This window comes from Bombus pyrosoma, linkage group LG10, assembly GCF_014825855.1.
Source record: "Bombus pyrosoma isolate SC7728 linkage group LG10, ASM1482585v1, whole genome shotgun sequence".
Classification (NCBI taxonomy): Eukaryota; Metazoa; Arthropoda; class Insecta; order Hymenoptera; family Apidae; genus Bombus; species Bombus pyrosoma.
In genome coordinates this window covers 5,632,383-5,653,319 of record NC_057779.1, presented here as the reverse complement: position 1 = coordinate 5,653,319, position 20,937 = coordinate 5,632,383, and the positions used below count along the sequence as shown (strand labels likewise).

At 38.2% G+C, this 20,937-nt stretch overlaps 1 protein-coding gene across 1 annotated transcript in view; it reads right to left on the bottom strand.

Moving 5' to 3' along the window:
• LOC122571584 (fasciclin-2) overlaps positions 1-20,198 on the bottom strand; it is a 171,474-nt gene extending 151,276 nt beyond the window's left edge. The window contains exon 1 of the mRNA XM_043735529.1: positions 19,882-20,198. Coding sequence (XP_043591464.1) covers positions 19,882-19,945 — 64 coding nt within the window. The 5' untranslated portion in view covers positions 19,946-20,198. The remainder of the gene's footprint in view (positions 1-19,881) is intronic.
• Between the last annotated feature and the right edge of the window lie 739 nt (positions 20,199-20,937).

The window sequence follows — 20,937 nt, the reverse complement described above, 5'->3', positions numbered from 1 at the left end:
AGATTCAACGTACAATTATATGTCCGTTATAATCGTAAGCTTTTTAATAAAATTAACTGTAAAACTCTATTTACAAAATTTCAGACCAATCTGGTCAAAGAGTAGACTTTGTGGCACAGATCACTGTAGTAGAAAGATATAATTTACTATAATAGAATCGCCCCTTTCTTATGCATATTATTTCAATGCCACAGAAAAATTACTATGAATAGAGTGCTACAATAAAGTAGCACAATAAAGTACAATCTTACAGTGATACGCATTACGGTATACACCTATACACATATACACAATAACGTAGTATTATAATAGGTAGATTATGCATGTTTATATAAATTCCTATTTTTATGAAACAATGCGCACGATTGGAGAAATAGAACGTAGATAGAAATTCATGTCATGTTCTAAATATTGTAATACTGGTATAGTGAAAACAGTGAGTCGTAACGTGTATTCGTTGTTTCCATTTTTACCGATTTTATATTAAAATATTCCTTTTTTAGCCAAGTCAAAAACCTAACGAACATTCGTCCGTTTGTTTGTCTTGTAATCTCCATGTAAAAACATTCGCAGTCAAATAATGGACCAAGAAAAAACACCAATAAAAAATAAAGCCAAAACAGATAATCCAAAAAAAAAAAAAGAGGACGACGTACAACATTCTCTCCCGATGTAGCAAGATTCACTGATTCAACAAGAAATCCCAATTTCGTTGCAGTAAAACGACAGGGAGAAGAGCAAGGAGACAAGAAAAAAATAAAATCCCTTGAAACAATCCTGCACAAACCTATTGTAGCTGTCGTGGCATAAAAAAACCCTGTCCTCGAAGCTTTCCCTAAAGCCTAGAAAAAAAAATCCAGAGAAAATCCTCGGAATGTAGCGTTTCAGGAAGATACTGGAGAGATCAGAGGATCACACAGTGTGCGGGAAACACGCGCAGGGGCGTGTACACGCGGGAACGCGAAAGGGGTGGCTCCGGCCACGTGGGAGAGAGCGAACGTCGCAATTTTCGATCGATTCGCGGACGCGCGAAAACCCCTGTTTTATGCAAATCTCGCTGGCCGGTACCAGTAATAAATTATTCGCTCGGCTGAGTCCGTTTATAGGTACATAGGTTCATACAGCGTGCCGGGGCAGGGAAGCCCCTGGTATTATTTGTCGCTGTTGGCGCCGTAAATGCGACCAAATATTTGCCGGTAATAGCCTCGAGCGAAGGATAAATATTTATTGGACGTCACGAAACCTCCGTTGCAACCCGATGCGCTCGATATCGCTTTAGGAAAAAGAAAAAAAAAATGGAAAAAGACAAGGGAGAGGGAAGAAAAATAAAGAAGGGTGGAAATGTACAACGCGCCGTGGCATAAAGAGGAATTCTTCGTTTGCACAATGGTTTCGCGATAATGTGACAGTATAATCGTTTACTGTCTGTGTTTCCGGGAAAAGTTTCATGTTCTTTTTTACTTTATGCAATTATAGAATGTAAAAGATCGTTCTTTGTTTCTTCTTCTTCGATTTAAGCATACTGAAACCTCTTATACAGCTATACGAAGATCGTGTGATATTATCGAATGTAAAATATCTGAACGTTTATAATTAAAACGAGCGAATGGAAAAACGTAGCAGTGATAAATTATATGAATTACATGTTTGATTTTTGTATGAACTTTGTTTTAAATTTCATTTCGTTTGATCACGATACGAGAGATACTGGATTAATGTTTCTTAATATTCGTTACAATAAAGCGATTATATTCAGTAAAGTTATAAATGTGGAAAATTTATTAGCCCCTGTGACAGAATTTTAATATGATATTCTGCAACGAAAGAGTTACACTACCTCAAAAATTGGATATTACTATCGCATTATAGGATCTCTGATCACTTTATATTTGTTGTTATTCCATGCATAATGTTAAATGCTGTATTTGATACATAAATAATTGATGGAATTTTGCTTAAACGATCCGCGTTACAGATTAAACAAGAAATTTAATTCAAATTATTCTGTTACACGTGTGATGCGCAGGTCGCATTAATCTCTCATAGAAACAAAACCACGATATGTAAAAAAAGATGCCAGCACGCTCCTACCTAATTATTAAAATCATTAAAATTCATTTTTTTCTATCTTATAGCTTATAAATTGTCGTGTCTCTTACTTGGAAATTAATTTCTGTGGTAAGAAACCTACTAATAAAATGAAATTAATACTCTCCAAGATCGCAGTCGTTCCACGCATTAATCATCGCTTTCATACTTGCTCTATTTTCCTTTTTCTTCGACTCTTGTTTTATCGCATTAGATTATCTAGTACCGTTACTTTGATATCGAACGTCTAGTACTTTCTCATAATACTTAATACTTCACTAATAAATTCATAAAAATCTCCGAGAATCATAATTGTCTCAGTAACTATCTTAGCATGGTGACACAATGTTTGGTTCCATTCTTCAGAGCCAAGTTTTACTATTTACCACCCCTTACCTTAATATCGTATGACGATTAAAATACTTCCATCTCTTACCAGTGGAAAACATTCCAAAATTTTCAACAGAATTACCAAGTACATTACCAAACGGGGATATCCAAAAATTGCCAGAGACCTGTTCTCAAATTTGTTCATAGGAAATGGAAATTTCTAAAATTCTAGCATCATCCGTCAAGTCTGCAACCCATGTAACGTTCTAAATGTTGAATAAACTTAATCAAACAATGTTCTTCGCTGAAATCTCAAACCATTTACCACCCAAATTCTCAGAAAGCTCCTTTTTCCATGAAATTCTACGAATAATCGTCAACATCCATCAGAGATCACCGAACGGCGCCGACCAGCGTTTCACGGTGCAATAGAGGGAAACGAGAACCAAGAAGAGTAGAAGGTCAATGGAAAAAGAAACGAAATGGCGGGAAAAACGAAGAGGTAGATCGATGGAAAAAGCGCGCCGTTATTTCACGGGATTTCTATCGCGGCGCAGAGAGTACCTGCGGAAATTCCCTGAATCCCTTCGCGCGTGACTGATCCACGTTCGCTCTTCGCCAGAAGGAGAGGGACATGAAGATCGATGGTAGAGAATTCTGCATGAATGAAGACACGTCACGGTGATTACGATCATCGTGGATAGACGTGAGCAACAGAGAAGAAGAAAGAGAAAGAGAGATAGCGGCCACTTGTCCCTGAACAACAATATGCAACCGGTGACATTTACCAGCTCATGTCTCGAGTGCTCGCCGTGTACTTTAATTATCTCGACTAAATGCACCGACCAAGCTGCTCTCCTTTCTCTCTCCTATGTATCTCTGTTATCCAATAAGCAGCCTCGAGTCTGCTCGCTACGTTCAAGCCCAGTGGCGCGAACAAAGAAGCAAAACGGAGCGAATTCAACGATTTCCCTACCTACCTACTTGCTTGCTTTCTTTCTTTCTTTCTTTCTCTCCCTTTTCGCCTGGTCGAAACGAGAAAAACCTCTATTTCCAGGCTTTTCATCAGATAACCGCTGGAACCGTTTATTAGCAGAGACTGGTAATAAACGATCCCGATTTAAAAGTCCTCCCTTGCCCCCTTTCTCTCTCGATGTCTCGTTATCTCACTATCTCGAGGGAGATGGAACCGAGCTATCGAGGGGCCACGAAGATCGCCTCTTGCAGCTTCTACTTAGAATTTAAATAGATCTTCAGAACCAGACACAAGAGTAGACTGGATATACAAGCTCCACGCAACTCCAGATTTAACCACTTTGGTACAGAGATTTTCTAATGAGTTGTGTTACTTGCTACTTACGACAGACGTAACGTGCAAGTTCATTGAAGTATTATTGCCTTATGTAATGTTTCTTAATAGCGGACGGACGAACAAAAGTTTACAAATTATTTATGGTCAATGTAATTACCATTTTGTTGAACAGAATGAACGTAAACAATGAAATATAGCAATTGGTGTATAAATCATATGTCCATTCTGTATTTGATGTCGATTGCAGCCAACGACTGCATTGAATTGCGCGATCGAAAAGATTAGAAGGAATCTCAACTAAAAGAAAGATCAGTTCAATTTTTCGGAAATACGAGTAGATCAAAGTCTAATCCTTTCTCCTTTACTCAGAAATTCTCTATCTTTCCACGTGTCATTTTATTTCCGCGAAAAATAAAATGTTTAATTTTTAATTTCGTAGTTATATACATGTTTACCACAGACTAAACACAAAGTCAAAATGTCATAGTCATTTTATCCCTGGTTTCTACAAGCTATATACGTATCTCGTTCATCAATTTCTCTCTGTGGAGCGACCTTGTCTGCCCCAAGTTTTCCAGCTCGAACCGTCTCCTGAACGAGTCTCCTCGTCACAGGTCGTACGATAATGTCGAACAATTATAAGACATCTATATTTGTTATGGGGCTGTCCCTGGACGAGATAGATCCATCCACCTTGCCTGGTAATGGAACTTCACGCAGGGCTCGTCGTTAAAGCGACAGGTCAGCCGTGACACCCCTCGGTTCTGCTCTCGTCCCCGCACTTCCGTTAGCTCCGTTTTCGCGTGAACTGGATTAGAACGAACTTGGCCTGGCCTCTGTCCGCGACGAGCGATCCGTGGGAATCGGAATAACGGGCTCCCAATGAAAGATAGATCCGCGAAAAAGAGCTAGATCGCGATAACGAGGCAAACTACAAGGTCCGAGTTTTGTTCGTCTTTCAGCGGCTGGTCAGCGGCTCGTTAAAACTGCTTGTTGCGCCGTGAAATTCTTGCACGATCCTCGCACGTCCGGCTTTTTCATACGAGCATCCAGATGAAGACCTACGTGAACACTTTGACAGAGGTTCGAATATATATTGACGTTCGTAAGTATTAGGATTAAGTATTAGCCTAATAGTTTCATATCAAAAAATAGGAAAAATTACCTGGGAGTTACTCTATATACTGTTGTAATATAATTCTTCATTCTATTTAATTCTTCATTGGCAGTTTATGATCACAGCACGGATAAGCAACACGAAGAATATCATGTGAAGGAAATTTCTAATTAAAATTCTGAATGTTTCATTCATAATTCATAGTGCAGAATTTTCAATTTAATCAAAAGCATTGAAGAAGTATTTCTATTAAGAAATTCAGTATTCTACGACAGAATCATTTTATATCCGATCAAGATGTCACCTTGTATCAATCATCCTGGCTAACAATATTCACGTAGCTCGTACGAGACCATAAATCATTTAAAGAAAGAAAAAAGTAAAGAACATCACATATTAAATAAATTTCGTTCAAAAAATCCTCACTTTTCTTTTAAGACAAAAGTGATAGGGGAAAAATGCAAACAATTTCCACTAATATGATTATATTCTATGAAAGGAAGGATGGAATTACATCCGGCGAATTGTTTTAAGCGTGACTAACAAAGCTCGACAGATTATAACGAAATCAAAGCAGATTCAATTCTTTCTTCGAAAATAACGGCGAATGTCTGGCGTTTGCGGAACCCTTTCCAATTTAAAGGATTACGACTCCGCAGATTAGCGTTCCTATTAATGCTACAGTCTTCGAAATCGATTCCTACGTTTTACCAGCGTTACGGTTAGCTTCATCACAATAGGATTACACTGGGAACTCCGTTTATCCACGCTCCATTTATTCGAAAGAATCTTCACGCAGCGGTTGATTGCAACTAACAAACGTCAGTTATCCAAACTATTGTCAAACGACGTTCCAATTACACTGGGAACGTTAATCACTACGGTGAACGGACGTTAATTTTCCTACGATCCACTTGAGAGTACCTATAATTGCAACGTTGTGACAATAGGTAAATTGACTTTCAGAGAATTAGAATAACAATTAGTCTTGTCACTTTTGATTACTTTAAATTTTTATTCGAACATCCTATCATAGAAAAGGGTTAAGTTCATTTGTATTGATTTCCTGATATTTAATTTTGCCTGTTAGACATTTAATTTAATGAATCTCATCCTAAATACAATTATGTTATAAACTATTTGACTTAAATGTAAATTTAATAAGTGTTCTGCAAACAGGGATATAACTATCCCACACTTTTAAAGCAGTAAAAGAATTTCATTTGGACATAAATACACTATTCTGTCTACAAAGTGTTAAACGGTACCTATATGTTCTGTGCAGGACTATTATGACAGAGACCAAAATTCACGCAATGTTGAAATCAAGAAAAGACACGTATTTAATCCCAACAAATTCAAATAAGAAATGAGCCTATCGAATTTTTAAATTACTCTTCTATGCAACACAGAAAACGTGTCATCGTATGCTTTTTTTCTGATCTATACTGTAAAGTGTCATTTTTAACTATCTCTATATTATTTCAAGTGTACAGATCGCTGATAAAACAAACAAATTTACGTTCGAAGGCCGCATTAAACGTATTCACGAGAACAATATAAATCACCAAGGACAGAGAAGAAAAGGACAAAAAGTCTATGGTTTGGTTTCGGACGCAACTAGGAGGGTGCAATAACGTCCGGACCAAACTATAAAGAATTTTATATTTCCGACTTTTGACTGCATTAGAGGAACAGCCCGTGACGTGAATAGAATTTTCCATAGGCCCTGAATATATTTCGAAGCCAGGGAAGGAAAGCCCTTTCTGCTCCATTTCACCAAATAAATCTTGCCTCTGACGTTGAAACGACCTAAACTCGTTCGCTTCTACACGCTCATATACGAACAATATAAACCGCCGAAACAAAAATGAAACGAAAGGAGAGGTTTCTTCTCGATCGAACCTAATATCTTTCTAAATTAATCGATATCATTCAGTGATGAAGTTGCGGCAAATATTGCAGATATAGTGTTCGGTGGAACACTAGAATGATGGACGATTAGAATATAAAATTTACATTCAGGAAATCAAAACGAGAAATACATGAAAAATGCATAGGTAATGCATAGAAAAATCTGATATTTATATACCTTAAAAGAAATCAAACACAGAATCCTAAATCACTAATTCTATGCAAACTCCTCAAAATACACAATAGTAACGTACAAAATTTCTATGAAAAATTATTTAATTATAAAATCTTAGAATTATAAGATCCTGATGCTTCCAATATGAAAATTATCATCTTTCTTTTTCCAATGTATTTCTTGTTAGAATATACCTCGAACTTCATGATTAGATTCAAACTACAGTGTATTTCTCTCCGTACAGTATAACTTCACCCCGCCACGACGCCGCAACCCTAACAGGAGAGACACGTCAGAGCGAGCGTCGTTTCGACGACGTTGACTCGACCACCATGTGACGTGGAAACGTTTCGTGCAGCGGTAAATCCCGATTTCCGTAAGATAACTGTGTGCACAACGGGCACGACTTCCAGGTCGAGCATCGTGCTCTTGCTATCTACACACGAAAGCGCCACGGAAATATTCGAGGGGAAGTGCCAGGGGATAATTTATCGTCGTCGTAATTTCACCGACCAAAAGACGGAGGAGGTTGGTTCCTGGCTCTACGCAAGTTAGAAGACACGCGGCGGTAGTTAGGCAACTTGTTCCCTGTTACTGGTATACCCTGAGACACCCGGTATACAAGGACGATCCTGGTGGACGCGACCATCGTGAAGGAAAAGGCCCATAGTAGTCGTTGAAAAGCCGAACAAGGTTCCCTCGAAACTCTCTTTGTCCGTACAGGTGCACGCGGCAGGTTACTGGCAGAAACCCAAAACAGGTTTTCACAAAACCCGCGGCTGGTCTCCTTTCCTTTTTATCTATCCCCTATCTTTCTTCTTTTTCTTTTTTTGCTCGAAAGAGAGACACGACTCTCTGCTTCCTCTTTCACGTTGCTGTTCTTCTTCCACTCTGCCGGACTTTTTTTGCTTCATTTGTGTATGTTTGTGTGTGTGTATGCGTCATCCAGCAGCGGGTCGCACCAGTCACGTCACTTTGACGAGCATTCAAATTAAGCGGCCCTGAATCTCATGCACGCGGTCTCCCGCACGATTAAGGGGATAATTAATTTTACATTCGTTGCGCGGACCCTGGGACGTCTCGCGGCCTGGGGTGGAGGATCTACATTGTGAATTGTGAATTCGAATTTCGGCCAACCAATGTTTGACGAGGTTTGTCGCCTATCGTCACAGAGAAGAGCTTTGTGAACGGAATTTTTTAGTTAATTGTGGTTCGCGGATTTTTTTAAAAGTGCTACTCAAAGCTACATAACTTTTATCGTTTCTAGAAATTATATTATTACGAAGTGTTCACTATCAGTCAAGTATCACTAGTAGTTTGGCATTTTAGCAGCTCATTTTATTTCACCTGGTATTTGGTAGAAATTTTGTACAAGCTGTTTAACGACCATTTTAATAGACGTTACCAAAATTGTAACACTCCCATATTCGCAACTATCGTTGTAAAAAGAAATTTGGGTTTTGTCTAAAAAATTGAAGATTTTTTGATTTAGAAATTAATAGGTACAAATAATAGGATATTCGTCTGAACCAATTAAAAGTATTAAATTAAAATTCCCATATCACCTTTGTGTTAATAACTTGGATTAAACTTGTGATGAAAAATTGTTGAAATGATTTGGAAGATTCGTTACAACGCATATATGTAGACATGACAATGATAAACATGAAAATTCTTCAAATATTTATTATCTATAATTTTCCGAATATCCAACTTCTAATTTATCACGGCACGATTGGATAATCATTGCGGAAATACAAGTTTGAAGACTCTTTCGCGCGATGTTGCACAGGCCGCATCGATCTAAAGTGCAGATTAGCTACCGTGTAATTTGACGATGCTTTACGAGATATAAAATCGCGGTGACAATAATGTTTATCTCGATCCGCAAGCATAAACTTGATCGTATCAAGAACTTCTTACTCGTCCAGTAAAACCAGTGTAACCCCTATTATTAATTCAACAACTATCTGATTTTCATCTTTGCTATTCAAATGAAGAGAAGAATTTAATCTAAATTTATTATTCCATTTAATTAACTGCATTATTATTATACACGCGAGTAGTATTATTTATTAATATTTCGATATTCTTCCAATTTAAATGAGTCTCAACAGAAAGAAAAGAGCATCGAATGAAGAGTTCGAAAGTAAGACACTCGAGCAACGTCATCCTCTCAATTCGAGTCAATCAACCCACCCAGACGACTTAATTTTCTAAGAAAATATTCACGAGAGATTTCTCCCATCGTTCGTTGGTCGAGATGTTCATCGAACTTAATGGCAACTATCCTCGATCTCTTACGGAAGTACGAGAAACGAGAGGTCCGCAACCGGCATCGGAATTGCTTCAGAAAAATGTAATATCGTTCCTCTGCGACTTCTACGGGCAGAAAGAGGTTCAACGAACCCCGGAAGCGTGCGTTTCGAACAAACGCTGCAGAAGGATGAGAAGAAGAAGGAGGAGGAGGAACGACGCGAGGAGACGTCATCTGGTCGGAATATTTTAATTAAAGCCTATTTCTACGATAACGATTTTTCCTCGTGGAAGCGTCCATCGTGTTCGTCCAAGACGTCGAGACATCTCTTTTTGCGAGAGGAAAAAAAAAATATAAAGAAATGAGGAGGAGCGCAGCAACGCTTTGGAGCGTCTCGTGGACTGTAATTTGTCTGCTTGAAGAACGCGCGATCGTAAAACGAGATACGTAACTGGCGATTTGAAACGTTTCCTTAAGATTGTATGATGTAATAGTAATAGACAGGATTTATGGGATCCTATTGGTCATCAGAACTGTCGTTTCATTATTTTGTTTCATTTTAAACGATCTTAGATTTATCATAGGTGGTTGAGTGATCTTCTAGACAAATATTATAGCACCGAATAGTACTAGTTCATATTCACCGGTCATTGTTTCATCGGATTACCATCTATTCCGTTCAACGACTACTTTCTTGTTACATGTCGCAATATTTTATAGCAAATTTGATCATATCGATTTTATGAAAAGAAACATTGAAATATTTTGAATATTTTATGAGAAACATACGCGGCACTCGAATATTAATTTAGATAGCACAACGATCAACGAGACGACCTAAACTTTTGCTGTATCTTCCTTCCAATAAATATTGTTTAAATATTAGGAGAACTATATCCAAACCATGCAAGAGTATTTGAAAATAGCTTCAATAAATCGTGCAAATGGGGAAAACTCCTTAAACTAAGTTTCATATATTTCTAAACAACTTAGGTCAGAAACCCTGAGAGTAGTTTCAGCAAATTAAAATAGTGTCAAATTTCCAAATCATGATCAATATTCGCTTCATATATTCCAAGAACCAACTATATGAATCATCTTCGGAAGGAGACAAGGCAGCACTATGTAGTATTCTTCCTTGCCAGATAGATCGGGAAGCACGTGATTAAATAACACAGCTGTTATTTTAGTAAAGTAACTCGGTCGGTGGAGCCCTTGCACGTCGAAGCGTGGGTGGGCATCGGCTTAATTCACGTGAAGTATTTAGCTAGTTGATCCTACGGCCGGCCTAGTGACGTCATCAAATCCTTTAGTTCGTTGAAAAAGCCCGACCCAACCGGATTATGTGTGTGTGTGTATAGCTGGAATACAAAACCTATGCAACCGATTCCACGAGGATGCAACGTTATACGACTTTCCATTCATTCTTGCTCACCCGGACACGCGTACAAGATTCAAGCGTTTGATATACTTTCGCTTCGTACGCCCTTCGTTGAACAAATGCCTCGAATCTCTCGAGGCGCATTTAAGCTTTCGTTTGGAAACTTAATAGTTTCGAAACGCGAGAGAGGGAGAGAGAGTCAAATGGAGACGCGTGCTAACGCACAAAGACGTCGTCGAGTTCGTTTGACGACCTGTTATTCGCTGACAATGATGCAACATTCACGTTGTAGACAAGAGCTGTCGTCTCTAAAAGACGTTCTAGTGTTCTTGAGACGTACCGGATAGTCGGAGTATGATAATGAAGTAGCTTCAGATTTGGAACGATGTGGAGCGAAGATAGAGTTAACAAGATTTTTCACATGAAAATAAGGAATTTGCGACGCGATAAGACGGCTGCTTCGAATTCTAGGAAATTTAATTAAGTGTTAGGGAGCACATTTTGGTTGAAATATGTTAGAAAAATACAGAGGAAGTGTGTAAAGAGATTGGCAATTTGAGAGCTTTGAGATTTCGCATAATGGAATAATAAAACTGAAATTTGAAAGATTTTTCTCCGAAAATTGTAGAATTATAGTTGATAAGAGGATTGTTTGGAATATTGACAAATTTAATCATGAGAAATTAAATCGAATTAAAGTATCTAAATATAAGCAATTAAATCTTCGAACAAAGTAAAAAGCGCGTGAAAGATAAAATAGATAAAATTCGAACAAGCTGAATTAAATTTTCGCACACGAAATACCAAAAAATCAATAAGGGAAACAGAGAGAAACAGTTATTTATCAACGATATATACACATAAATTCGCATCAGTCAAAGCTGTTCGCTAATAGCGAGCAGATAGTCGCAATGGAGTATTTTGTACGATTCGCGCAAACGGCGAGCGACGTTTCACGCAAAAATAACAAATTCACACACCGACTGTTACTCGCGCGCCAGAATACCATTCGATATCTCGTACCATTAATAACAATATGCAACACGAACAATATTCGCAATGAACGAGTTAACGTGCACATAAAATATCTGTTACCTCCTCGCTTTGCAGCTCGCGGAGTTGAATGATCCTAGCATGTAATTTCATGCGTTGGTGTCATCGAAATTTCATAGTTTCTTCGTTGGAAAAAATCCCAAAGCAAAGATTACACGATGATACGAGAGGAATCAAACAACGTGCGTTGAAAGATTCAACGTAAGGAACTGACGAGGAAAAAGAACGCGTCTCGCGAGATAAACTCCTACGAACGTGGGACTAAAGCAATTCCTACACGATGAGATTTTACCTGAAGACGTATCTCATGTGAGACGAATTAGCTGTCATGGATACCCACTCACGATACATTATAATAGTAGATTAAAGAGATTCATTTGAAATATGTTTTATATATTTACTACGTGTTTAAATACTTATGACATATATATACAAAAATATATGCATGCGTATATAAAACAATTGCAGTATATATAATTGTGAGATATAACAGTAGCTACGTAGTATATGGAAGAGGAAGAAGTACTATACGAAAGGAAGAAACTGTTGTATCACAAGATTGATTAGAGGAATACCGATATTGCAGGTTCTATGTGTATCTATACATTTTAAGTGTTGCCTTAAATATTATTATTATAACCATAATAGTCGTGTCTCGTTATAGTACCAATGGAATTTTAAAGTCTTTCGTATAATCCACATAATATATATTCATCAAAATTTGTATTATTAATTTTATACTTCAAATATTTTCATGAATCGTTATAAACGTTGATGTTGAAACAACATCTTGTTGTCGAGCTTCAAAGTTGCTGACTGTGAGTAAGATTATGATACCAACGGTTTCACATGAGATTTTGTCTAGAAGTAAATCTCATCTCATCGTGTAGGATTTGCTTAATAGAAGGCCATTCGTCGACAGGAACACGCTCGTAATTTTAACTCGCGCCTCGATCGCTGATTAAGAATTATCTCGTCGCGATACACACTTGCCATTCCTCTCTTTTTCGTGATAAGATAGCCGTGTACATGCGCGGAGAGTTTTAACAGCGTAATCGATCATTCATTGTCCGCGAGAACAACAACAGCAGGTGAAAATTATTTCTATTCAACGATTTCGAACGAACACTATAGCACTGTCTCTTTCCGCTTCGAACTGTTTTCTCTGTTTCTCTGCATTTGTTCGACGTTTCGACCGCTTGATTAATGTTTGGTACGCGCAAATTGAACATTCCTCGACGCTTCCCCTCGGGCGAAATATGGATTATGGATATCAGAAATCGCAATTAAAAACGTGTCCCTGTCAATTGACCGACTCGTTAAGTGATCCACGCGCAATGACACGGAAATTATCGTTCGCCTATTTTATTCGAAGGAAATTCGCGATGATTTTTCCTGGTCTATTTCTTTTCCTTGTTCTCTGTATCGTGACATTGGACTAATTTAAATAAGTGGTGTTATTACCCGTTTGTATTAACGAAGATTGAATTTAAGAAGAAGGAGGAAATGAAGACACGTAATTCGTTTCTTAACTCTCAATGTTACAAATGATGCATTGGGTTACAAATGATCAGCAATAGATTGGATAAAGCTGCTTATTTATGAACTATGAAAATCGAAATTACATCTTTGAAATTCTTTTCTTCCGAATTTCTATTTTTATCAAGTTTCAAGAAAGTTTCAAATATTTGACTTAACGAAGGCTTGTATACGTGATGTCACGCAGTCATTGATAGACATATCAGAATTTTTTTGAGAAATTTCTCTAAGCCTAGAATAACAGAAATAATTAGACTTGGATACGAACGATCCAGTTTGCTTACAGAGCGTTAATTCTACTTTGTATCTTTTATTTTACGTGTTATTTTAAATCTGGTACAAAATATTATGGCTACTTTATTTATGACCTGACGATGACAGTGGTCCAAAATCTAAAATATTATATTTAAATTATCGTTTTTTATTTTTATATAGATACTTCAAATATTTAGATATACCACAAGCCCCAAGACAATTCGTTGTTTGAGTATTTTCAAGTAAATAGTTTCTCAGCACACACGTAACGCTTCTACAACCTCGCTTTTACCACCGCGTAAAACATCTAAGTTGAAGCTTCACTATCTCATTAAGCGTTATGCTACACAACACCAAGAACCATAATCAGTATCCCATTCGAAGTAACTTTTCATTTGAAACTGCGCAGGAAGACGAAAAAGAAGCTGAACAACACAACGCATTCCATTTATCGTTCGATTTCAAATGATAGGGTATTTTTTAAAACACAGAATTCGGTACAGAAACATAGATAGCCATCTGGGTCAGCATAGCTCGTAAATTATTGGAAATGCAACGAAAATACAAAGAATCTGCAGGCACTGCGAACAACATGCACAATTTTCCAATATTTTAGAAAATTGTTGTCTAGTGGCGACATTGCGACAAAGAGATATCGTGTTATACATTTTTTATAAAGTTTTCATTTTTAATTAAAAAAGAGATTTTCATATGCACTTCAAACATGCAATATAAAATACCCCCAGTGTAATACTCGTTACGATATTTATCGAGTAAAATAAATGTCTATTTAGATCCTCTTTTTTTTTACTTGTATTTACATAAATATGAAATTTTGCATAAATTTATTCGGAACGAAGATTTCACGTAATTGTTCTAACAAACGAAGCCGATGTTACAGCTGTTTCCAATCTTTACTTCTTACATTTTACAAAATATTCGAACAAATAATCCCATATTTTACAAACTCACATAGAACTGTATAAAATAAGCTGATTCTTAATAATAATTTCTTTCTCGTTGTTTATGGACGAAGAATTTACGCAATATGCCGATCGATTCTCCTCTCAAAATATCATTCATAGACATTAGAAATATACGCGTAACATGTACCAGGGGTTCCTCTAAATTCCAGTGAAATTCCAGCGTTGTTCGAGGCGATGAAACCAGAGGCAAACGATCCTTCCTATCCCGCCAACTGAGTCTCCCTCTCTCAATTTCCCGGTTATTTCACCAGAGAGCGTTGTTGAAACGAGCCACGCGAGTGCTTTATGTTTGTTTTTCATTTCCTGCCGAAAAATCGCTAATTATCAGCCACGTAAACGGAAAGCGAGCAGACCGGAGTAGCATTTTTCTCCTCGTTTATTTCACAATCGCCTAGAACACCCTTAACGTTCACAGCCTCTGTCCTTCTTGCGGAAAACTATTCTTTTTTTACGACGTCCAGCATATTAGTCTTAAAAAAAGTAGAAAAAGAAGGAAGAAAGAAGAAAGGGAACCACCAAGACTCATTAAGTGGTGCTACTGTAGGTTCCTCGGTTCCCTCGGAATATTTTATAGCGGACACGCTATATAACAACCATAATCAACGGTTACTCTTGCGAGTAAACTCTAAATTCTCCTCTTCCCTACCACATTCTCTAATTGTTCCAGCTTTATTGCACTTAGCCAATTTTTTTCGTGTTTCCGCTAGCAAATTCGACGAAAATTTTTAGAGCAGACTTTAAGTTTCAGTATGTCTGCGTTTAGCTCTGTCCTGTTTTCGACGTTTAATTCTCCGTATTGAACGTCCCTGGTTCTCCTATTTGACTTAAAATTGTGAAATTGTAGAAGAGAAGTGTACAATCTAGAATCTATAACTTGTCTATTCATCAATACTTTTAGTCGGTGAAGTGTGAAAAGAAAATTTTTAGATCATCGTCGAAAGAAGATGCAGGAAAGCAATGTACGAAGAACATAGACGTTTTCTATGATTTCATGATTTTTAAAACACTCGCAGTTGTGCGTAATAAGTGTAATGAATACTCTGCCAAAATTCTGCAAAAATTTTCTAAAAAGATTGTGTACTACTATTCAGAAGTACCGAGTAAGGATCGAAGGTACAAAAGATTTCGTTTTTCTAGAAAAAAAATGTCCAAGAATATTTTTATTGTGTGCCATTTAAATGGTCTTTGTTCGTTTTCGTACATCAATTCTGCGCACCTTGACGTTTTCAAACGTTCAAAAGCGGTTTAGAATGAACAGGTTTACAACTTTTCGATAGAATTCGAGTGGTCTACGAGCTTTAACGGTTGCATCGCTTATATTTATGCGAGCTGGATAATGGCGAGTCAGCGGGAGAAAGGAACTTTAATGGCCCCGGAATCCATGGTCCACGGCAATGGGTCACCGCGTAACAATGCGACGTGAAAAAGCAGAGGAAAAAAAAGGAAAGATCGATGACCCGAGCATGTTGCTCGTTCTCGTGCAATGTGTGACGAACTTTGAGAGAGAAAGAAACGTACGCTAGGATGCTATCCGTGCACGCGAGAGGCCGATGTGGCATCGCATACAATGCTGAAACGAGAAAAGGTCAGCCACGGGCCCGTTTATCTTCCAGCTATCTAACGTTTTTCTCCGCGTCTCGATTGCTTCGCGCATCCTTCCTTTTTCCTTTCTCTACCAACTCTTAAGATAATCGCGAAGAATCTCGCGAAGAAGCACGCGATATACAGCTGTAGAGGATTAAGCGTGTACGAATGTTTGATTGCCTGTTCAAAGGATCGCTCTAAATACAAGATTGCAATAAATTTTGATGTTTTTGCATTCAGGACGTAAAGTATAGCGTGGAGTAATTATAAAATAAACCGGAAATGTAGCACGCCATATGAAAAAGATCTTATTATAGTATTGGATTTATTCTCACAAGTAGCATAAATTTTTGTCAATTATTTGCTTCTGGAAAATTTCCTACAAATTAGCTGTTGACCTTGACAAATTTTCAAACTCAATTTTCTCAGAAGCAAAGTGTCAAATGATAGATTATTATGGCCATTTTCAACTTATCTTTAGATAAAGAATGACATCCTTCCCGATTGTATATATGTACCACAATTTCAGAAACACCCAGTACACGTGCGTGTGCTATTCCTCTCTCTATTCAGGTTGGGGCGCGTAGCATTGTCGTTGCGACACTTTCTCCGTGGAACCGATCCTCTTTGTGCCCTACCACAGACACTCAAAAGAATGCAGATGCGTATTCCTGCGGCGTAAGTCATAGCCGGTCTCGAACAATGACAAATAAATTTCAGAGGAAACAACTCGCTGGCTAACGCCTTTCTTGGAACCTAAGTATAAGACGCACAGAACCACATACAACAGCCTGTTCCCGTACTTCTATAACCGTGTTGCTCCTAACCGCTTCGAAAGTGAAACGGTCTACCGAAACGGTACCGTTCTACTGTCTCTGTTTCGCTCGTGGCAGGCGATGGCCATTTATAAATTACAACCGGTGCGCGAGCTGAGGCACGCTTGTAGAAGCGAAGGGACAACGGGACAAAAAGAGGAGGAGGGAAAAAAACAACGCGATTCCGAGGCGACTCGACGAAACCGGACTGTGGCGACGCGAGACCTCTCCGATAGACGAAGACGAAGAAAACGCCAAGAGACGAAGGTATATACGTGTATCCGTTTATAAGTAGCCTGGATCATTTGCTGGATTCGTAACAATTTTTATTAGAATGATGCTGTAACTTATGTGAATATATAATGTTCGTAAGTAACCTGGATTTTCTATAGTAGAAATATTCGTAGAAATTATACCAAATGATGAATTTTATCAAACAGTTTTTGGAAAATTTTAACCAAAAGCAATGTCAAAATGATGAATTTTACCAAAAATTTAAACTTGTAAATAAACTTTAAAATACTACGTACACGTAATCGTTAATTTAAAAAAATCATCACTCCAATTCATTTGTGATTGTCCTAATATTTTTAATATCACTGATACTTATCGCAAAATATTGAGAAATATAGAATATGTGGAGAAGACGGAACGAATATGTCTTATAACCTAATAATATCTTGTTACAAACAGAACTATATGCTCTGTTAAAAAAAATAAGGCTCAACCTATATTTTGTCAAACTTGACTATGTCATACTTCGTTACTATATTTCATTGCCATATTCCTTATAATCATTGATATATATTCTGAAGACGCAGCAGATATCTTAAATGATTGAAAACGAAAGGGAGAACGAGCCCAGAAATGGCCGCCACCACCATGGCCTTCCACACCGACAGGCAATTTGCACCAACCATTCGGACAGGTATACCATTGGAGAATTGCAGCGGCGAGGCCGTAGCTGTAATTTCACGGAAAGTGCTCGAACAACACAAAGGCGACGCAACAGAGCCTGACTTTCAGGTAACGTTTCCCTGATTCCCTTGGACGCGACCAGAGGGCCCAGACGGTCCCTTGGAGGTCAGGTTATTGTTAGCGGAAAGCCGACTCCGCGCAAGGTGCACCTTTCTTCTATACCTAAGCGGACCTACAGGTGCAAGACGATCAGTTTGCTCAGGTGTCGGCCTCTTTGCTTAGGCCCACAGTTTCACAGAGAGACGTCTCTCTTTCGTTCTTAATACTTGTACACGGCAACATTATCGAGATTATACTTGGAGCACGAATCTGCTCTTTCATGGAGGGTCGAGAACTTTGCTAATTGGTATTTGCATTCCTACAGCGATTTGAAATTAAGCCGCTGAATATATATCGGAAGGTTATGCAGAATGTGCACAGTTGCTGACAAAAGTATTAGGGCACTTGTGGAAACCTTTTACGAATATATCAAGATGTTTTATTATGATTAGCGCTGTAATGAGACTCGATTATTATCATTGTGTTGTTAAAGTTTGAGACAGAACTGAAGATGTATAGAAATTAGAGATGATTGCCATGGCAGTTGTGTCTTGTAACATTCATAATTTCAAAATGTTTTGTATACCATAAATAATGTACACATAAAAGTTTTATATGGGAAATATTCGATACTTTTGGAATCTTCATTTGCAAGATTCTTACAAGCAGAAAGATTAATCAGTATAATAATGCAGCATACAATCTTTCAAAGCGACATTAACAAGGGATTATATTTTAAATGTAATTATATTTAAGCAGCCATAGACAAATACTACTGTCCTCGAGAAGAAGATGTTTGCACCGTCAAACCTCTTCCTACGTTTTCATACGTCAATTCTTTATATCTCGACGATTTTAGAGCAGCAAAGACAATATACACTGGGTATATCGGCAATATTTGTATGCGAAAGCAGTACTAAAAACAAAATATCTACTGCTGATGAAAGATAACTAGGAACTAGAAACATGGTCGCCAAAGAATTTCTAGAAACACAACTAGAGATATAAATAGTTCTATTGATAGAAATAGTACATATACCTGAGAGATAATGAATCTGATTTTTCCAGCTACATTACGTTCTAATAAGTGCGCGTCAAACAGTATGAGTCACCTGTCGATAGATTACACAAGAGATAGTATCTTTCAATTACGATATCATGTCTCGCATTTTGATATGTCTGCTAACGTCAAGTTGATGAACTCTCTGAGTTACCCGAATGCACATCTGTGGTCACTTGCGAACATCACAGGTGCAACCGACGCGACGTTTTCGCGTTGCTCACTCATCATGCTGAACACGTAGTCGCTTCACTGGTTGAAAAAACGCGTCCACGGATAGCTTTGGTGCACGAACGACGGTTACGGTACCGCGACGCTCGAGATATTTGAATCTGAGTAAAGTTGCCGCGCTTTACCGGCAGAGATGACAAGATAAGACTACAGAATTGCAATAGACGGCTATTTGAACGAATTAGATCTCCGACGTTCAAACTCGATACGTCAAAGCTACCAAATATGTAGAATATAGATAGATTGCTTGAGTATATGTAGCATTATGATTTTTAAATATTTCGTCAGTTTGTTCGAATTCATTATAACCTAACGAAGCACACATACTTAGATATTTAAGCAGTCGAAGTATATGACAAATTGGGATTCTGACAGATCCAACACGTCAAAGCAATCAGATATTTAGAATATAGATATAGCATTGTGATTTTACGATCTTTTATTCGCCATTTCGCTAGAATCCATTCTAACTTAACAGAGCACATAGGTACTTCTACAGTCGAAAAGTTTAAGTTTTCAAGTTCCCTAGGTGATTTTAATGAACTCGATCCTATCGAATTCCAACGTTCAGTATCGCTTGGTATATTTCGGCCGGAATTCCACGGCACTGCGCGTTGGTTAACCACCTGCTGAGCGATCGCGTGCCAGTCCGGAATACCGCGGTGACTTGGTCGCTGTAGCGAAAGCGCAAAAACTTCGTGGGAACGTGCACGTGTCCGGTGGCTGCAGCTCGCCTTTCGATATTATTATTATTTTGAAACACTCACCTATAAGCGGTAACAACGCGAAGACAACAACAGCAACAGCCCGATGATGCTCGTGGGCTGCCATCGTGACAAACAGGGATTCCTCTTCTTGCACTAAACGCCGAAGGTCTTTCGATAAACGTTCCTCTTTCTTCCTCACAAAATCTTTCGTATTAATCTCGTCACTGACACTCGAACACTCGGTTATCCGCGGTATTGCTCGACTTAGATGAATGACGTACCGATATCGAGGATCAAAACGATACAAGACATCGGGTCTATTACCATTAAACGACTGTTCCCGCACGTCGTATCGTCACGCTAGCCGATTTCGGACTGTGGCGGGGAGTAGCTCGTACGCGTTCGGCTCGGCCTTCGGCAGAGTTCGGTTGCGTTCGGTTGCCACCGGTGCGCTACTCGGCACGCAGGTACCAACGCCAAGCAGCGAGTGGGAAAGCCACGATCTCGCGGAGAACCGCGAGATCAACCGATTCTTCCTCTCTCGGACGTTTCTTTCTTTTTTCTCTGTCGTTCTTTTGCCTTTCTTTTACGCGCATCCTTGCATTTTTATACGCCTCTACAAGAATGCCACGTCCTTGCGCATAATTCTTCCTTTTTCCCGCTGAATATTCAACGGAGAATGTTTCCGACTTTTTTCGGGACATCCGATGGTTCTTGCATTAAAGAATATCGTGCCATGGTATTCACAAATATGTTAATGGTACTGTTTCTGATGGATTTTTCGATGCTTGTTAGCTGAACCTTGACTAATTAATCTTTTGTGTACGAATTAATTATGGAGAGAGATAACGTGTTTAATATCAATGTTTGCACAGTCTTTACGTTAAATGGAATATTATGTAGTAAATCAATGCTTAGAGTGCTCTTTATACAAGTGTTATAACGTAACATGTCACAGACAATTTTTGTATTTTATGGACACTGTTGGAATGCTATGATAGCAGTAGTAATTTTTTTTCATTCTTAGTAGACGAATTTAGATCGTTCTAACCTTTGATTGATTAGCGTTGGATCATAGATACTTCAGTTTTATTTGTATTCTATGTTTTACGCAAT